This window comes from Pocillopora verrucosa, chromosome 2 (genome assembly GCF_036669915.1).
Source record: "Pocillopora verrucosa isolate sample1 chromosome 2, ASM3666991v2, whole genome shotgun sequence".
In the NCBI taxonomy this organism is placed as follows: domain Eukaryota; kingdom Metazoa; phylum Cnidaria; class Anthozoa; order Scleractinia; family Pocilloporidae; genus Pocillopora; species Pocillopora verrucosa.
The window spans coordinates 12,552,215-12,564,476 of record NC_089313.1 but is presented as its reverse complement, the minus strand read 5'-3'; the positions used below and the strand labels follow the sequence as shown (position 1 = coordinate 12,564,476).

Here is a 12,262-nt window from a genome sequence, read left to right as displayed (position 1 = left end):
CTGGAAAGATTTCGTGCTTTTTTTTTCAGCAAAAAATGGCTGTTTCTAGCGCTCTGACTTGGTGCAAGTAGACCTGTGAACATCTAACTCATTCCCCATCGTTTGCGACACATCTCTTCTTTTGATATTTACGAACGAGCACAAGAAAGATGTGCGCAGAGTGTCTATGCTCTGCAGTGCTGCTGCGCATTCATAACCACCAAATCTGGAACTGCGGCGAGTTAGTACGAACATAATATGGTGTTGTTAGTTCGTGTTGCCACGTATACGCCCTGTATGTTTAGACTCCAAACCGGAGGAAGACTGGTTCTCGAGTACGACTCCATACATGCTTGTAGACTTTCCGGGCGATAAATCATTGTAACGTAGACCGTAAAAGTTAAAGATATCTCGGAAAGTGTGTTCCCAAAGAGCGAAAAAGCGAAACGGAGTGAGTCGTACCACGAAAGGAAACTGTTTGTTGCATGTTTTGCGAAGAGGTTAACTAGTACGTCGCCACTCGATTGCATCTACCTAAAGTTTTCCTCGCTTGCGATTAAGTAAATCTAACGAGGGCTTTTCCCTATAAACGTAGCGTGAGTAGCACAACTGACCAACAGAGGTATTATCGAAGGAGCTATTTCACGCCATATGTTATTGCTGTGAAATAGAAAGGCACAAAAGCACAAAACAGGCGGTATTAAATCAGCAGAGAACACAGATAATTTAATTTTATCAGCTGAGTTGATAATGTAAATTTGTAAAAGTAAAGAGTTTTTAAAGCTGACGTTTTTCTATCGTTAGCCCATTGTCAGAACTCAGATGATACAGGATGGGGAAGATTGGATGGGGAAGATTGGAACGGATTGCAAACAAACTTGAAAAATATAGGTTAAATTTTTCAAGATACACAAACTTTGACGTAACTTATTTGAAATTCCGGGTATGAAATAATAGAAAAACTGAATTTACTCTGTTTTAAAGCTAAAGACGACTATTTCAATCCTACTATCAAACCTACTATGCTGTACTTTTATCAACATGTGGTCTTAGACAGACTCTTTTAACACGAACAGAAATGCGAAGTCTTCATACGAGTGGGGATTGGGCGGAACTTGATTGTTGACACCATTCCCCTCTCTATTTTCTTTACACCGCTATCTTCCTCTTGCGTCAAAGGAAATCTTTGAGAAAAGACTCTCACCAAGTTTAAGCTTACATTACCTCGTTATTGACTTCTTTGTTCAAATAAAGGAAATAAGTAATGAAATTGATGTTTATTTTGAGATAAATTAGACAATTTTATGCAAATTTAACATAACAGGATGAATGTGATTGCTTTAAAAAAATCTCTTACACATACACAATTTTGAAGCAGTTATTTCGAAATTGTTCAGAGGTTAAGTCTACAGAGGTCAGGGGTGGTCAATAGCTTGTCTCAGCTGTGGCCATACAGTGAACATCTTGCTTGGTAGTTTGCCTTTGATCTGATTAAATAGACCTCCATCAACTTTGGGATAGAGAGTACACTTTTAATACGAGGGAATTTATCGAACAGTAGGGGTTTGAATTTAGCATGGAAGACCATGTGATCTTTTTCTAAGGAGAAAATAGTGATCCTACGCACTAGAATTCGCATGAATTCTTCATTTTATAATGTTTTACCGCATGTTCTTTCTATTACAACGTTGCTAAGATACGCTTCTTTATATTTATTTAATTACCAGAGATTTAACACTTAAAGATAATATCATTTTTTAATATTTGTGTTTTCCGTTATCGCGGCGTATTCCATTAAGCCATTTTTGCTGTTTCAATAGCGCTAAAAAAAAGTCGGAAATGTGTACAAACTTCCCGCAAAATACAACGGAAAGTGGTCAGCTACTTATAAATTTCACAACCAATTGTAACTCAAGTAAGTGGTATTGCAGAGGAAATTGCAAGTCAGATTCATTATTAGATACGGACATTTTTTCTTGGTTTAATAAAACGTGCGAAGTAAGTGCTGACTGAAAAGAGGACGCCTGTCTAAACAAGCTTTTCTCATAGATTTGCACAATAGACAGATTCATCTTTCAATCGCCATACTGAATAATCCCTTAGTTCTTCAGTCAACCGTGCACGACGTCTTGGTTAAACAAGTGAAATTGATATGCCAGTGTCATCCTAGTATTCCGCTCGCTTCGTTCGATTTCCTTGGCTAAAATCATCTTGTAACGTAGGATAATTGTCTTAAGTATGCTCTGTCCAATCATAGCCGGATTATGGCGAGTGTAAGAGAAAAATGTCACCTTTTCTATAGAGCTTTGTAAATCTCTGCTCACGTTGCTAAGGAATTACTGTTATTATCTTGGGAAAATGGCATATGAGGACTTCTACTCTTGGAGGCAATAAAAGGCCAAGGAAATAAAGAGTGATCATCCTTTCTGACGCTCGGCCGATTAAAGAGAACGTGTTTGTAATAACTTCACTGCATTCACGACAAGATTGAACAAGCTCTGGATTTGGTACAACCGAAAAAAATGGCCGCTGGAGGTGTTTCTTTTATTTATATAGTTTTGTCTTCCATCATGTACAGAAGCTTAGCTCTTCCTGCTGCGCTGCAATCAGGTGAGTTTTCCTATAAATTTTTCTCTAGAGGTCAAATTTGACGAGGGTTGCTAATTTTAACTCATATCAAAATTACATTTAGGGAGTCATTTCTATTTCAGTTACCACACGAAAATTAATTAATCAGCTGAAAGAAAATTTTTCACTTTCCGCTAGTCTCCTTTGGATTCAGACTATTCTCCAAACTTTTGACACATTTTCTGGATAATCAAACAACAGCTACACATTTCCTTTAGTCATCTTCTGGATTCATTTATGTGAAATAATTAAATTCGACTCTGAAAAGTACATGAGTGGGAACCTATCTAGCAAAGTTTATCGTCTAAAATAAAAGTGTAATAATAGTCAAATGTCAAGAGAATATAAACTGCAGTTTATTTTCTCTTGTAAATGTTCATTACCTTTCTCAGTGCCTGGTTGGCATTTTTGACAAGGTCTTGACATCTTCGACAAGAGAGCGTCCTAAAAATAATTATAAGAAGAAATAAATAAATAAAACAAAATCAAGAAAGGAAAAAGAAAATTTCAAAGGTCAAGCTGATAACAAGTCTTTAAGCCATTGTCGGTAATATCTCCAGAAGTGACATTCAGGGAGTTTATTGACTTTTTCAAGACAAACAATTTTGACAGGGAGTACTGTAAAGAGAACAACAGCAAACGGTGAAGGAACTGATTTAACATCGAGTTCATCGCAAGGCCTGTTTAACCTGACCAGGAGCCCATTAATGGCAATGAGCTCCTGACCTGACATAAATCACTGATAATCTGTGTATGCATTCAGCTGTGATTACAACACGGAAAAGACCGATTGTGTTTTCTTCAGCCTCAAGGCAATATCTCCTTAATTTCTAAATCAACTTTCTTTAGTGATTACTCACGTGAAGACACGTCTATCGAGGCCATTCTCAAACCTTCCGGAGCCGCATTAAGTCTCTAATAGCACAGAAGAAATAGCGCTGCTCGCGCGTGCAATGACAACTCGAGTAATTCCCACGCATTGCACGCGCGAAACACGCACGCGTCGCCGACCTATTACTTCCCTAAACTTGAAGAGTCAAAATGTTTTGTTTATCTATCTCCATAAAATTCAAGCGTTGTGTAAGTGAAACTGTTTCGTTTTCGTCTCAGTTTTTTGCGTTAACTAATTGTGCAACACACATAACAAAGTGCACATTGATTAATGTTGCCTTAGAGCGGCAAGAAATTAGTTCTGTGTTCCATACTTTATTGAAGAAATGTAAAATGGTTTCCGTGTTTACATAGCCTCATATAAACACGCGAGAGGTTGGGAGAACACGAGAAAAGCGTAAGGAACCACGACGCGAAGCGGAGTGGTTTCCAGCTTATCGAGTGTTCTCCCAACCTCCCAAGTGCTTACATCAGGCTATGTAAACACGGAAACCATTTTACATTTCTTTTATAAAATAACTAATGAAATAGGAACGAAAACCGTGTTTACATACGCTCATGTAAAATGGCTTTATGGCCAATCAGAGCGCGCGTACTATTTGGATTATTTTATAAAAGTAAATAAAACTCAGTATCAGAGCGTCGTCAAGGCTGGCAGAGAAAGATCAACTGGAGTAGAGAAAAAGAGGCCAATCCACCACTATAAAAACTCTTTCATCTTTTCAGTAAAAGGAAACAATGAAGAGGAGGGAATAACAAGTCATCTGGACAGAGCCAATAAAGGTTACAACGTAGCACAATAGATTGCCTTTTTATTGAGTGTCGCAAAACCAAAAACCAAAGTTATCATGACAGCCAATAAGGAGAAAGGCAAATACCTTTAATACCTTTAAGAGCCAATGAGATCTCAAAGTAAATTCAACCAAACTACCTTAAGTGCGGGAAAACGCGGGCGACCAAGTCGTGACTAGTTTTAGTTTTGCATCTTGTTGGATGAGAAAGAGGCACAAATTTTCTAGATCAATCACAGAGCGAAGTAAAGCAAAATCAGAGTGATTTCGAATCACTTTCGACACTCGAACGTTTCAGCAAAGAGATACAAAAACTGAAAAATTGTTGCTGAAAGCAATTTTGCATCTTTAAAAATGTGACTGACAACTAAGATATAAGACAGTGAAAAACTGCCGTTTTAAGCTTAATTAAAATCATTATTTTACTTTTGTATCGATAAGATTTGAATTTTGTGGAAAGTTTTTCGTCTCGAGCATTGGTATGTAATTTTAATAGTTTAAACGTAATCGAACATTTTTTATTTCATCATCTTCTCATTTTTATGTCCAAAATTTCAGTGGTCGCTAATTCTCTGTTTGAGGGTGATATCAAGTTATCCCCGTTTGATCTGAGGTTTGTGGACACGCGAGAAGAGGGTGACGTTGATGGGGAACTGGCGCCAAGTCGACAGAAAAGGAATGCTAATCGCAATAGGATGGTTCTATGGCAAGACAAAGTTGTTCCTTATAAGTTTGATTCGAGTCTTCCAGGTAAGAGGAAATCAGCAGCATGTTTAAAGGTATGATTCTCACAACAGCACGGACCGTTAGTGGACAAAGTACATGGAACCTTGACAAAAGTCAAATGAATACCTGCCTCGAGAAAGTTTAGAGGAATAGAGCGCACTGCGATTAAGGTTATGACTGAAGCCCAACCAGATTAAAGGAATGGTCACCAGCAACCGGACAAACACGAAATCTGCTTCAAGCGCGAAAACGCGAGTGATCAAGTAGCAGTAGTCGCGATTGGTTTCAGTTTGAATCTGATCGGTCGAGAAAGTGCATGGTGCAAGCTTTCTAAACCAATCACACAGCGAAGTAAATTAAAACGAAAGTAGCCCTGGATCGCTTTCGACATCCAATTGAAAAGTTGGCTCACCATTAACCAGAAATCTACACGTATTGGCTTTATCCTTTTGGCCACAAGTAAAAGTGTAGGAGGGAGTCTCATTAACAGTTTGACCGCCACTCGTGTCTAGCATCTAATTTCTCCTTACAGTATCATCCTTAATCAAGCATTAAGGTCAGGAGAATAAGGGAAGTGATCACCAACTAAAGAAGCTCTTGATTATCAAACAAATTCTCCTCGTCGGTAGCTCAGGAAATGAATGGAGAACAGTATCTAGAATATGCAGTTTGATGTAAGGGTGTAAAGGGTTTACACGCAAAAAGAGCACGCCTCTCTACTTGCATCTGGCGAAATGGTAGAAATTCTGTGGTTTTACTGATGAAGGAATAGTAAAGCATTTTTTATATATCTCTTTTACAGCTGATTATCAGACTGCTGTACACGAAGCTATGGATGAATTCCGCAAACACACTTGTTTAAAGTTTGTTGAGAGAACCAAGGAGCCAAACTGGCTGCTTTTCGTAAAAAAAGATGGGTAAGCTGATAAAAATGGGCAATGAAGAACTAAACTTTAGGAGTAGGTTTTGACCTTGTCAATCGAGAGTGGGATTTAGCCACGCATTTTTAGTTTGCCATCAGAACGACCTTCACAGAAAATCGAAATTTGACAGTAACTTCTGAAGATAAACTGTGCAGGGGCTATGGGATATGTTTACTGCTTTGGAACACTCATCTTGGGGAATAGATGTATTATGTTGTGTTTCAATGTCAAAGCAGCTTGTCCGATCACAAGAGGAATGGAGGCGTTATCCCAAGAGTGCTATTCCAAGTAGTTATACCAAGTAGAAATTCATTAATCAAATCAAAAAGTTCACCATAGCAGTGACTTCCCGTAAAAGGTCATTCAAACACTTCAGCAAGAATATTTCTGTAGTCAGGTTGACTGTCGACGCATCAAAATTCGATTCCATCAAAAATCTTTAACTTCAAGCTGATATTCTCAACTTGATAACTATTGACTTTGGCTAGCTCAGTAAGAGAGCTGTGTCTGTAAACTTCTTTTGCTAAGAAAATAATTGTCGATGTTGCCTGAAACCTAATTCATAAAAATAAATTAACAGCAGGAAAATATTCTTTTTATTTTTAGATGCTGGTCTAGTGTAGGTAAAAAATATTGGAGAGTCAACTATGGACAAGACGTTTCCTTGGGCAGCGGTTGTAATCACAAAGGGACCATAATGCATGAAATAATGCACGCAGTTGGCTTTTGGCACGAGCAGTCGCGACCAGACAGAAATCAGTATGTCGAAGTGCTATGGGAGAATATTGTGGAAGGTACGTTATAATAATATATAATGGTAATAGGACCGAGTGGAGTCCAATTCCGTCTGTAATCATACGAGTGATTAACAATATAGGACGACCGCGAAGCGGAAGTCCGATTTGTCAATCACGAGTATGATTACAGACAGAATTGGACGACACGAAGTCCTGTTATTAATTAATCACAACTATGACAAAATTTGAGAAGGAAACTAGACATCGGTTATACGTTTTCACAAAAAAACAGTTAAATCGGCGAAATGGGCGTCCTGTCCACTTACACAGGCACGACGTGTTAACTGTCCTTTAACTGTCCTATTACACTGTCCACTTACAGGCATGACGCGATGACGCGTACGCGGTCCTATTAGTGCTCAAATCGGGCTGGTGATAACCAATCACGTTCGAGAATTCGTTATAGTTTTGATTAATATATAATCCTTTGTCTTTTGTCGTAAAGCCGAGCTTTAAATAATTATATCTGAATTATTTTCCTTCAAGTGAATAAAATCGTTTGTTACAGATAAGTTTTTGTTCCGTCGGGGTTTTGAATAGAATGATACCTGGGTGCACGTAGATGTGGAGTTCCTCTTCGAGTGTTCGACTCGAAAGCCTGTAGCCGGCTTCAATTCAAACCATTGTCGTTGCGTAAGGTTCGTTTTTTGAGAGTGTTCAAGCTATGTAAGGACGGGCCCAAATCACTTGGTATTTTCAGCAAGTTCTTTGACAAGAAAGTGCAAGTTTTTTTTTTCCACTAATCAGTAACAATTGCAGATACACCCTCAGACACACGACTGAAGCGTTGCTCTTTAAATCTGTATTTAACTGCAGGCGAGGCACACAACTTCAACAAATACGATCGCGGCAAGATTGACACTCTTCAGGTACCGTACGATTATGACAGCATTATGCATTACGGCACTAACGGCTTCTCCAAGAATGGAAAACCTACCCTAAGGTCGATCAGGGACCCTTCAAGATCTCTTGGTCAGAGAAATGGCTTCACGGTGTTAGACATACAGGAAATCAACGCCCTTTACGAATGCGGCAGTAAGTCTCGTGATCAGTTTTAAATTTTTGATGACATCAGCTCATCATTGATAAGTTTTGTAGTATTGTCTCATGGGCCTCCTGAAAAAGACCAACAGTTCCAGTATGTTCCTTCAATTAGAAATGTTGATGCTCTGGAGCGTTCGATCATTGCCTAGGGGCCAGCTTTTACTTGCGTTCTCTTTTTCGCTTGTTCATTGGGGACGTTCAGCAACTTCGAGATGTTAATTCTCGTTGATGTGGCCATTATGACAAATAGCATCTTCTTTGAAAACGAAAACGAAAAGGAGAAAAAAAAATTTGTTAGCGTAATGTCAGGAAAACGACAGAAATGACCGATGTATTTTAGACATTGGTTCCTGATCACACCGGTTGATAAACAACAGAAACGACATCATAGCCCTATCGCAGTAGCACAAGAGGAAGCAGCAAAGCAACTGTAACACATTGGATACATGTTTGTAGTTCGTACGAAGTAGTAATGGTGGGTAATATTTCTAAATCCTTTTTTCATTTTAGGTGGTATAAGCTCAAGCAAGCCTGGATGGAGTAGTTGGTCAGAATATGGACCTTGCAGTTCCAGATGTAGAAAGACTCGTCAACGATTCTGCGCTTCTGCAAACAAGGATGTAGACTGTCCAGGCCAGTCATATGGAGTGGAAACAGAAGAGGTAGCCTGCACTGATCAGGAATGCAAAGGTGAGCGGGTAATCAAGGGGTGTTGATATTATTCTCTGCACCTTCAGTTCTGCGTATCACAGTGTACAAATGTGTATTATACAATGAGGTAGTCTGCTATGGAAGATCCACTAAAGATGGGTAACTGGCTGTTTTTTTTGCAGAGATAGCCCCACTCTCCCCTTGACATGTCTTTTTGCTTGTACTCGGTCACATCCTGTCTCCTCCTGATGCTGTAAAATGTAAAAGAAAAATTTGATTTTGATCTAACTGGGCATGCGCCTTATACAACAAAAATTTAATCCTGCGTTTTGATCAATACAGTACACTTAATTTTTAAAACTGTACTTTCTGCTCCTTCTATTCGTACCTTGAACCGATGGAATTAACACTTACTTTTTTTTTTTAAGTCGCACAGACCGTAGCCTCGTAACTCCCCGGACAACGTCATCTTTGCTTATTTACTGCAAATTTCGAAATATTATAACGGAGGACGGAGGAACGATCAAGTGAAAAGAAAATCTTATATAAACTTCTGTTCATAAGAAATCACCTTAATCACCTTTGGCAAATAACGATCAATTGTCACCATAATATCTCAAAAATTATGCAATTTAATGCACATTACAGCCCCTATAGATGGTCACTGGGGACGCTGGTCAGCATGGAGTACTTGCAGCAAGACCTGTGGAAATGGGACTAAAGTTAGATCTCGCCAATGTGATGATCCGACCCCGGCTAATTCCGGAAAACTCTGCTCTGGAGATGATAAACAACAGGCAGCTTGTATAAAAGGAAGGTGCGGCTTAGGTGAGCAGTACCAGACTCTTCTTGTACTTTACATACCACAAGGGAATGGGGCTGACCTTGGACGGAAACTTGCTATTTACAGAGTCTAGGTCTTACAAGCAAAACTAGTAAGCATCCAGTGAAAAGTGAGCAATTGTCTTTCCTGTTGAACAGGCCCTAATGATTGTGACTTTGACTTCGAGGAGGATGGATTCTGCCGTTGGTCCAACGTCCAAGTTTACAACAGTGACCGATTTAAGTGGCAGCGAGGGTCTGGTGCAACACCCAGTAGCAGCACTGGGCCTTCCGCAGACCACACGACAGGCGCAGGTACGAATATCTTATCCATGTAAGTATCTATGTTAAATATGAATAGCGTTGTGTACACGTCATATTTACCGCACCCCAGGCAGCTATCTCTACGTCGAGGCTTCTAGTCCTGCTCAGGAGGGTGATCAGGCTAGGCTACTCAGTGAGCAATTCCCAGCGACCCAAGGCCGGTGCTTATCATTTTGGTACCACATGTACGGCTCATCAACCGGGACCCTAAATGTTCTCATCTTGGACAAGGACGGTACGTCAAATCTTGCTTGGTCCAAGTCCGGTGACCAGGGAGATCAGTGGAGAGAAGCTAAGTTGACACTTGAAAGCAAAGTGGAATTTAAGGTAAGATAATGTATTTCTCGGCCACTAGCGAGGTAATCGCTATACCCACAATGCTTTGCCAATCAGCATATTTTCAATCATGTCAAATATCAAGACGATTTTGCGATCTTACAAGGCTCTTTAAATAAAGAGTTCGTCAACACTTCCACGGTTTCACCGCACCTTTAACACCCATAAGTAACCAACAGAGAATTTCTCCCTACGATATCAATAGAAAATCAAGCAGACAAAGTGATGGGAATAGAGAAAAAATCTTTTAGGGGATTATTTTATCTAATATCAAATTCTCCGATTTAACATTGTAAGAATTGTATGGCAGACAGTAAGGAGAACTGCAAATGAGATCTTGGGAGTAGAAGGGTGTAAAAGGAACACTTTCACCGTTGTGAATGATTTCCCAGGTTGCCATCGAAGCCATCAGAGGAAATAGCTTTCGAGGTGATATTGGACTCGATGATATTCGTTTGACTGAGGGGCCATGCAGTAAGTTTCATACTAGTTTATGTTTTCATATTTTCTTGTTAACAGGTTCTGTTATACCCATAGGAAACTTAAATGATTGGCAGTTTTCATTTTGTTTCAATGGCACCTCGTGATCAAGTTATCTTTAATCTCCTTACCTCAGTGGTTTATGAATTAGTTCTAGCACGCTTTTGTAAATTTTAACAAGTGCTCATGATCACATTCCAAGCTGTACTTGTTTTCTTACAGCTATTACGATGCGTTCAAGTATCTCCATTAACTTTAGAATTTGTTTGAAAGTTGTTACACTTACAAAGGTTTAGAAAGGTACAACGTCGCTTGGGGAGATGGTTTTAATGTATCAATAAGTTCTTCTCTCATGAAATTAAATGCAGTGGACAGATTAAGAGAAGAGGAGATTTAAGGGTGATCTATCATACTTTACAGTGGAAGAGGTTGGCTGCTTTAAAGATAACACAAAGGATCGAGTCTTTCCAACAATGCTGAAAAACTTGCGGCCCGAGATAGATTGGTATCATTTGGAAAAAACCATTCAGAAGTGTGCTTTACTGACTAAACAACACGGTTATCAGGCAAGCTCCTCTTTAAATTGTGAATGTTCATTTTGCTGCCTAAGGCTTAATTGCCCAATTCAAGTTTTCAAATAAAGCCACCTGTAAATTAGGTTTCCTTGAATTTGTAGGTGATTTATGCTGGCTAGAGGTCCGTACGAGAAAAACAGTACCTGAGGTATTGAATACCGTCTGAGGCACATTCAATTTTTTTCCATACGGACCGGCCCAGACCGGTAAACAATTTAATTATTTTTTTCTGCTGATTTGATTTTTTCGAACTGTGTTCCGTATTGTAAAAGGCTGGTTCGGTAGCAAGCGTGCGATTCGTTAACCGGATTCAAGGCCTGATGAGATGCTTAAAAAAATAATAATAACATCCCCCCCTGTTCATTTTTTTCGGCTTCTACCTCCTCGCTATGTTAAACATGTTTTCCTTTAAGTGAAGGTCTGTACAATTTTTCCCTTTTCAGGTTTTCGCTATTCAGTTTTACGCGGAATGTTGGAGTGGAGATATATACAAGGTGAAATATGATCGTTGGGGTGCAGCTGACAAATCCAAATGCCCATTTGGAGTTGGAGCAGCGAGAATTAATGCCGTTTACAGACTTCTGTCTTAAATGCCATAATTAAAGATTTTCTCGTGTCATAAATAATCAATCTTTGTTCATTAGTATCGGAAATGCAAAAGAGTAAAAGATAAAGAAATGGGTGTTATGAGTAAGAGATGACAATAAACTATTGCATGCCAGTGAGATATTATCTTGGAGGACCGAAAGTATAGAAATATAGTCATCGTATATCAAAAAGACGTTTAAACGGGTTGCTCGAATGAAATCAACGTACTTCTTGCAAAGAGAATGTGTGCCTATTGAACATGGTTGGGTAGAGAATCAAGTGTCTTCGCTTCAGTAGAACGAAAATATCTCGTCAAGGTGTAAGGTTCTCAACTGCTCTTCGTAACTACACTTAGTAGCTGCCCTCACCCTACCCCTTGAGAGTCTGTCGTCGCTCGTTGGGGCAAGCTTCAGCCATCACTAATATCGTAGAAACCTTATCGCCTTTTGTTTATATCAAAACAAGTCAAAAACTACCCCCGCGGCTGTTCGAGATCAGTGGAGGCGCTTAATTGCCGCTCAGATCGAAGACAAACTGAAAAAAATTTGGAAAACCTGTTTGAACTTTTGACGAAAACCTAAAACCAAACGCTAAACTACGAAAAGTCCGCAAACCGAAATGAACAATCGGATCCGGTCCGGTCCGGTCCGGTCCGGTCCGATCCAGATTTTGTCGACGCCGCATAGTTCACATCACTCAAGAACATA

The 12,262-nt window shown here is 39.4% G+C and overlaps 1 protein-coding gene across 1 annotated transcript; it reads left to right on the top strand.

Annotated features, from left to right (window-relative positions):
* Positions 1 to 2,450: 2,450 nt before the first annotated feature.
* LOC131768987 (meprin A subunit alpha) lies at positions 2,451 to 12,262 on the top strand. The gene is made up of 13 exons (XM_059084706.2): positions 2,451 to 2,589; positions 4,225 to 4,281; positions 4,848 to 5,039; positions 5,818 to 5,932; positions 6,545 to 6,732; positions 7,552 to 7,770; positions 8,290 to 8,469; positions 9,079 to 9,258; positions 9,412 to 9,567; positions 9,647 to 9,903; positions 10,305 to 10,386; positions 10,813 to 10,958; positions 11,411 to 12,262. Exons 1-13 carry the CDS (start codon positions 2,502 to 2,504, stop codon positions 11,555 to 11,557), a joined length of 2,007 nt encoding a protein of 668 aa, XP_058940689.2. The 5' UTR covers positions 2,451 to 2,501; the 3' UTR covers positions 11,558 to 12,262.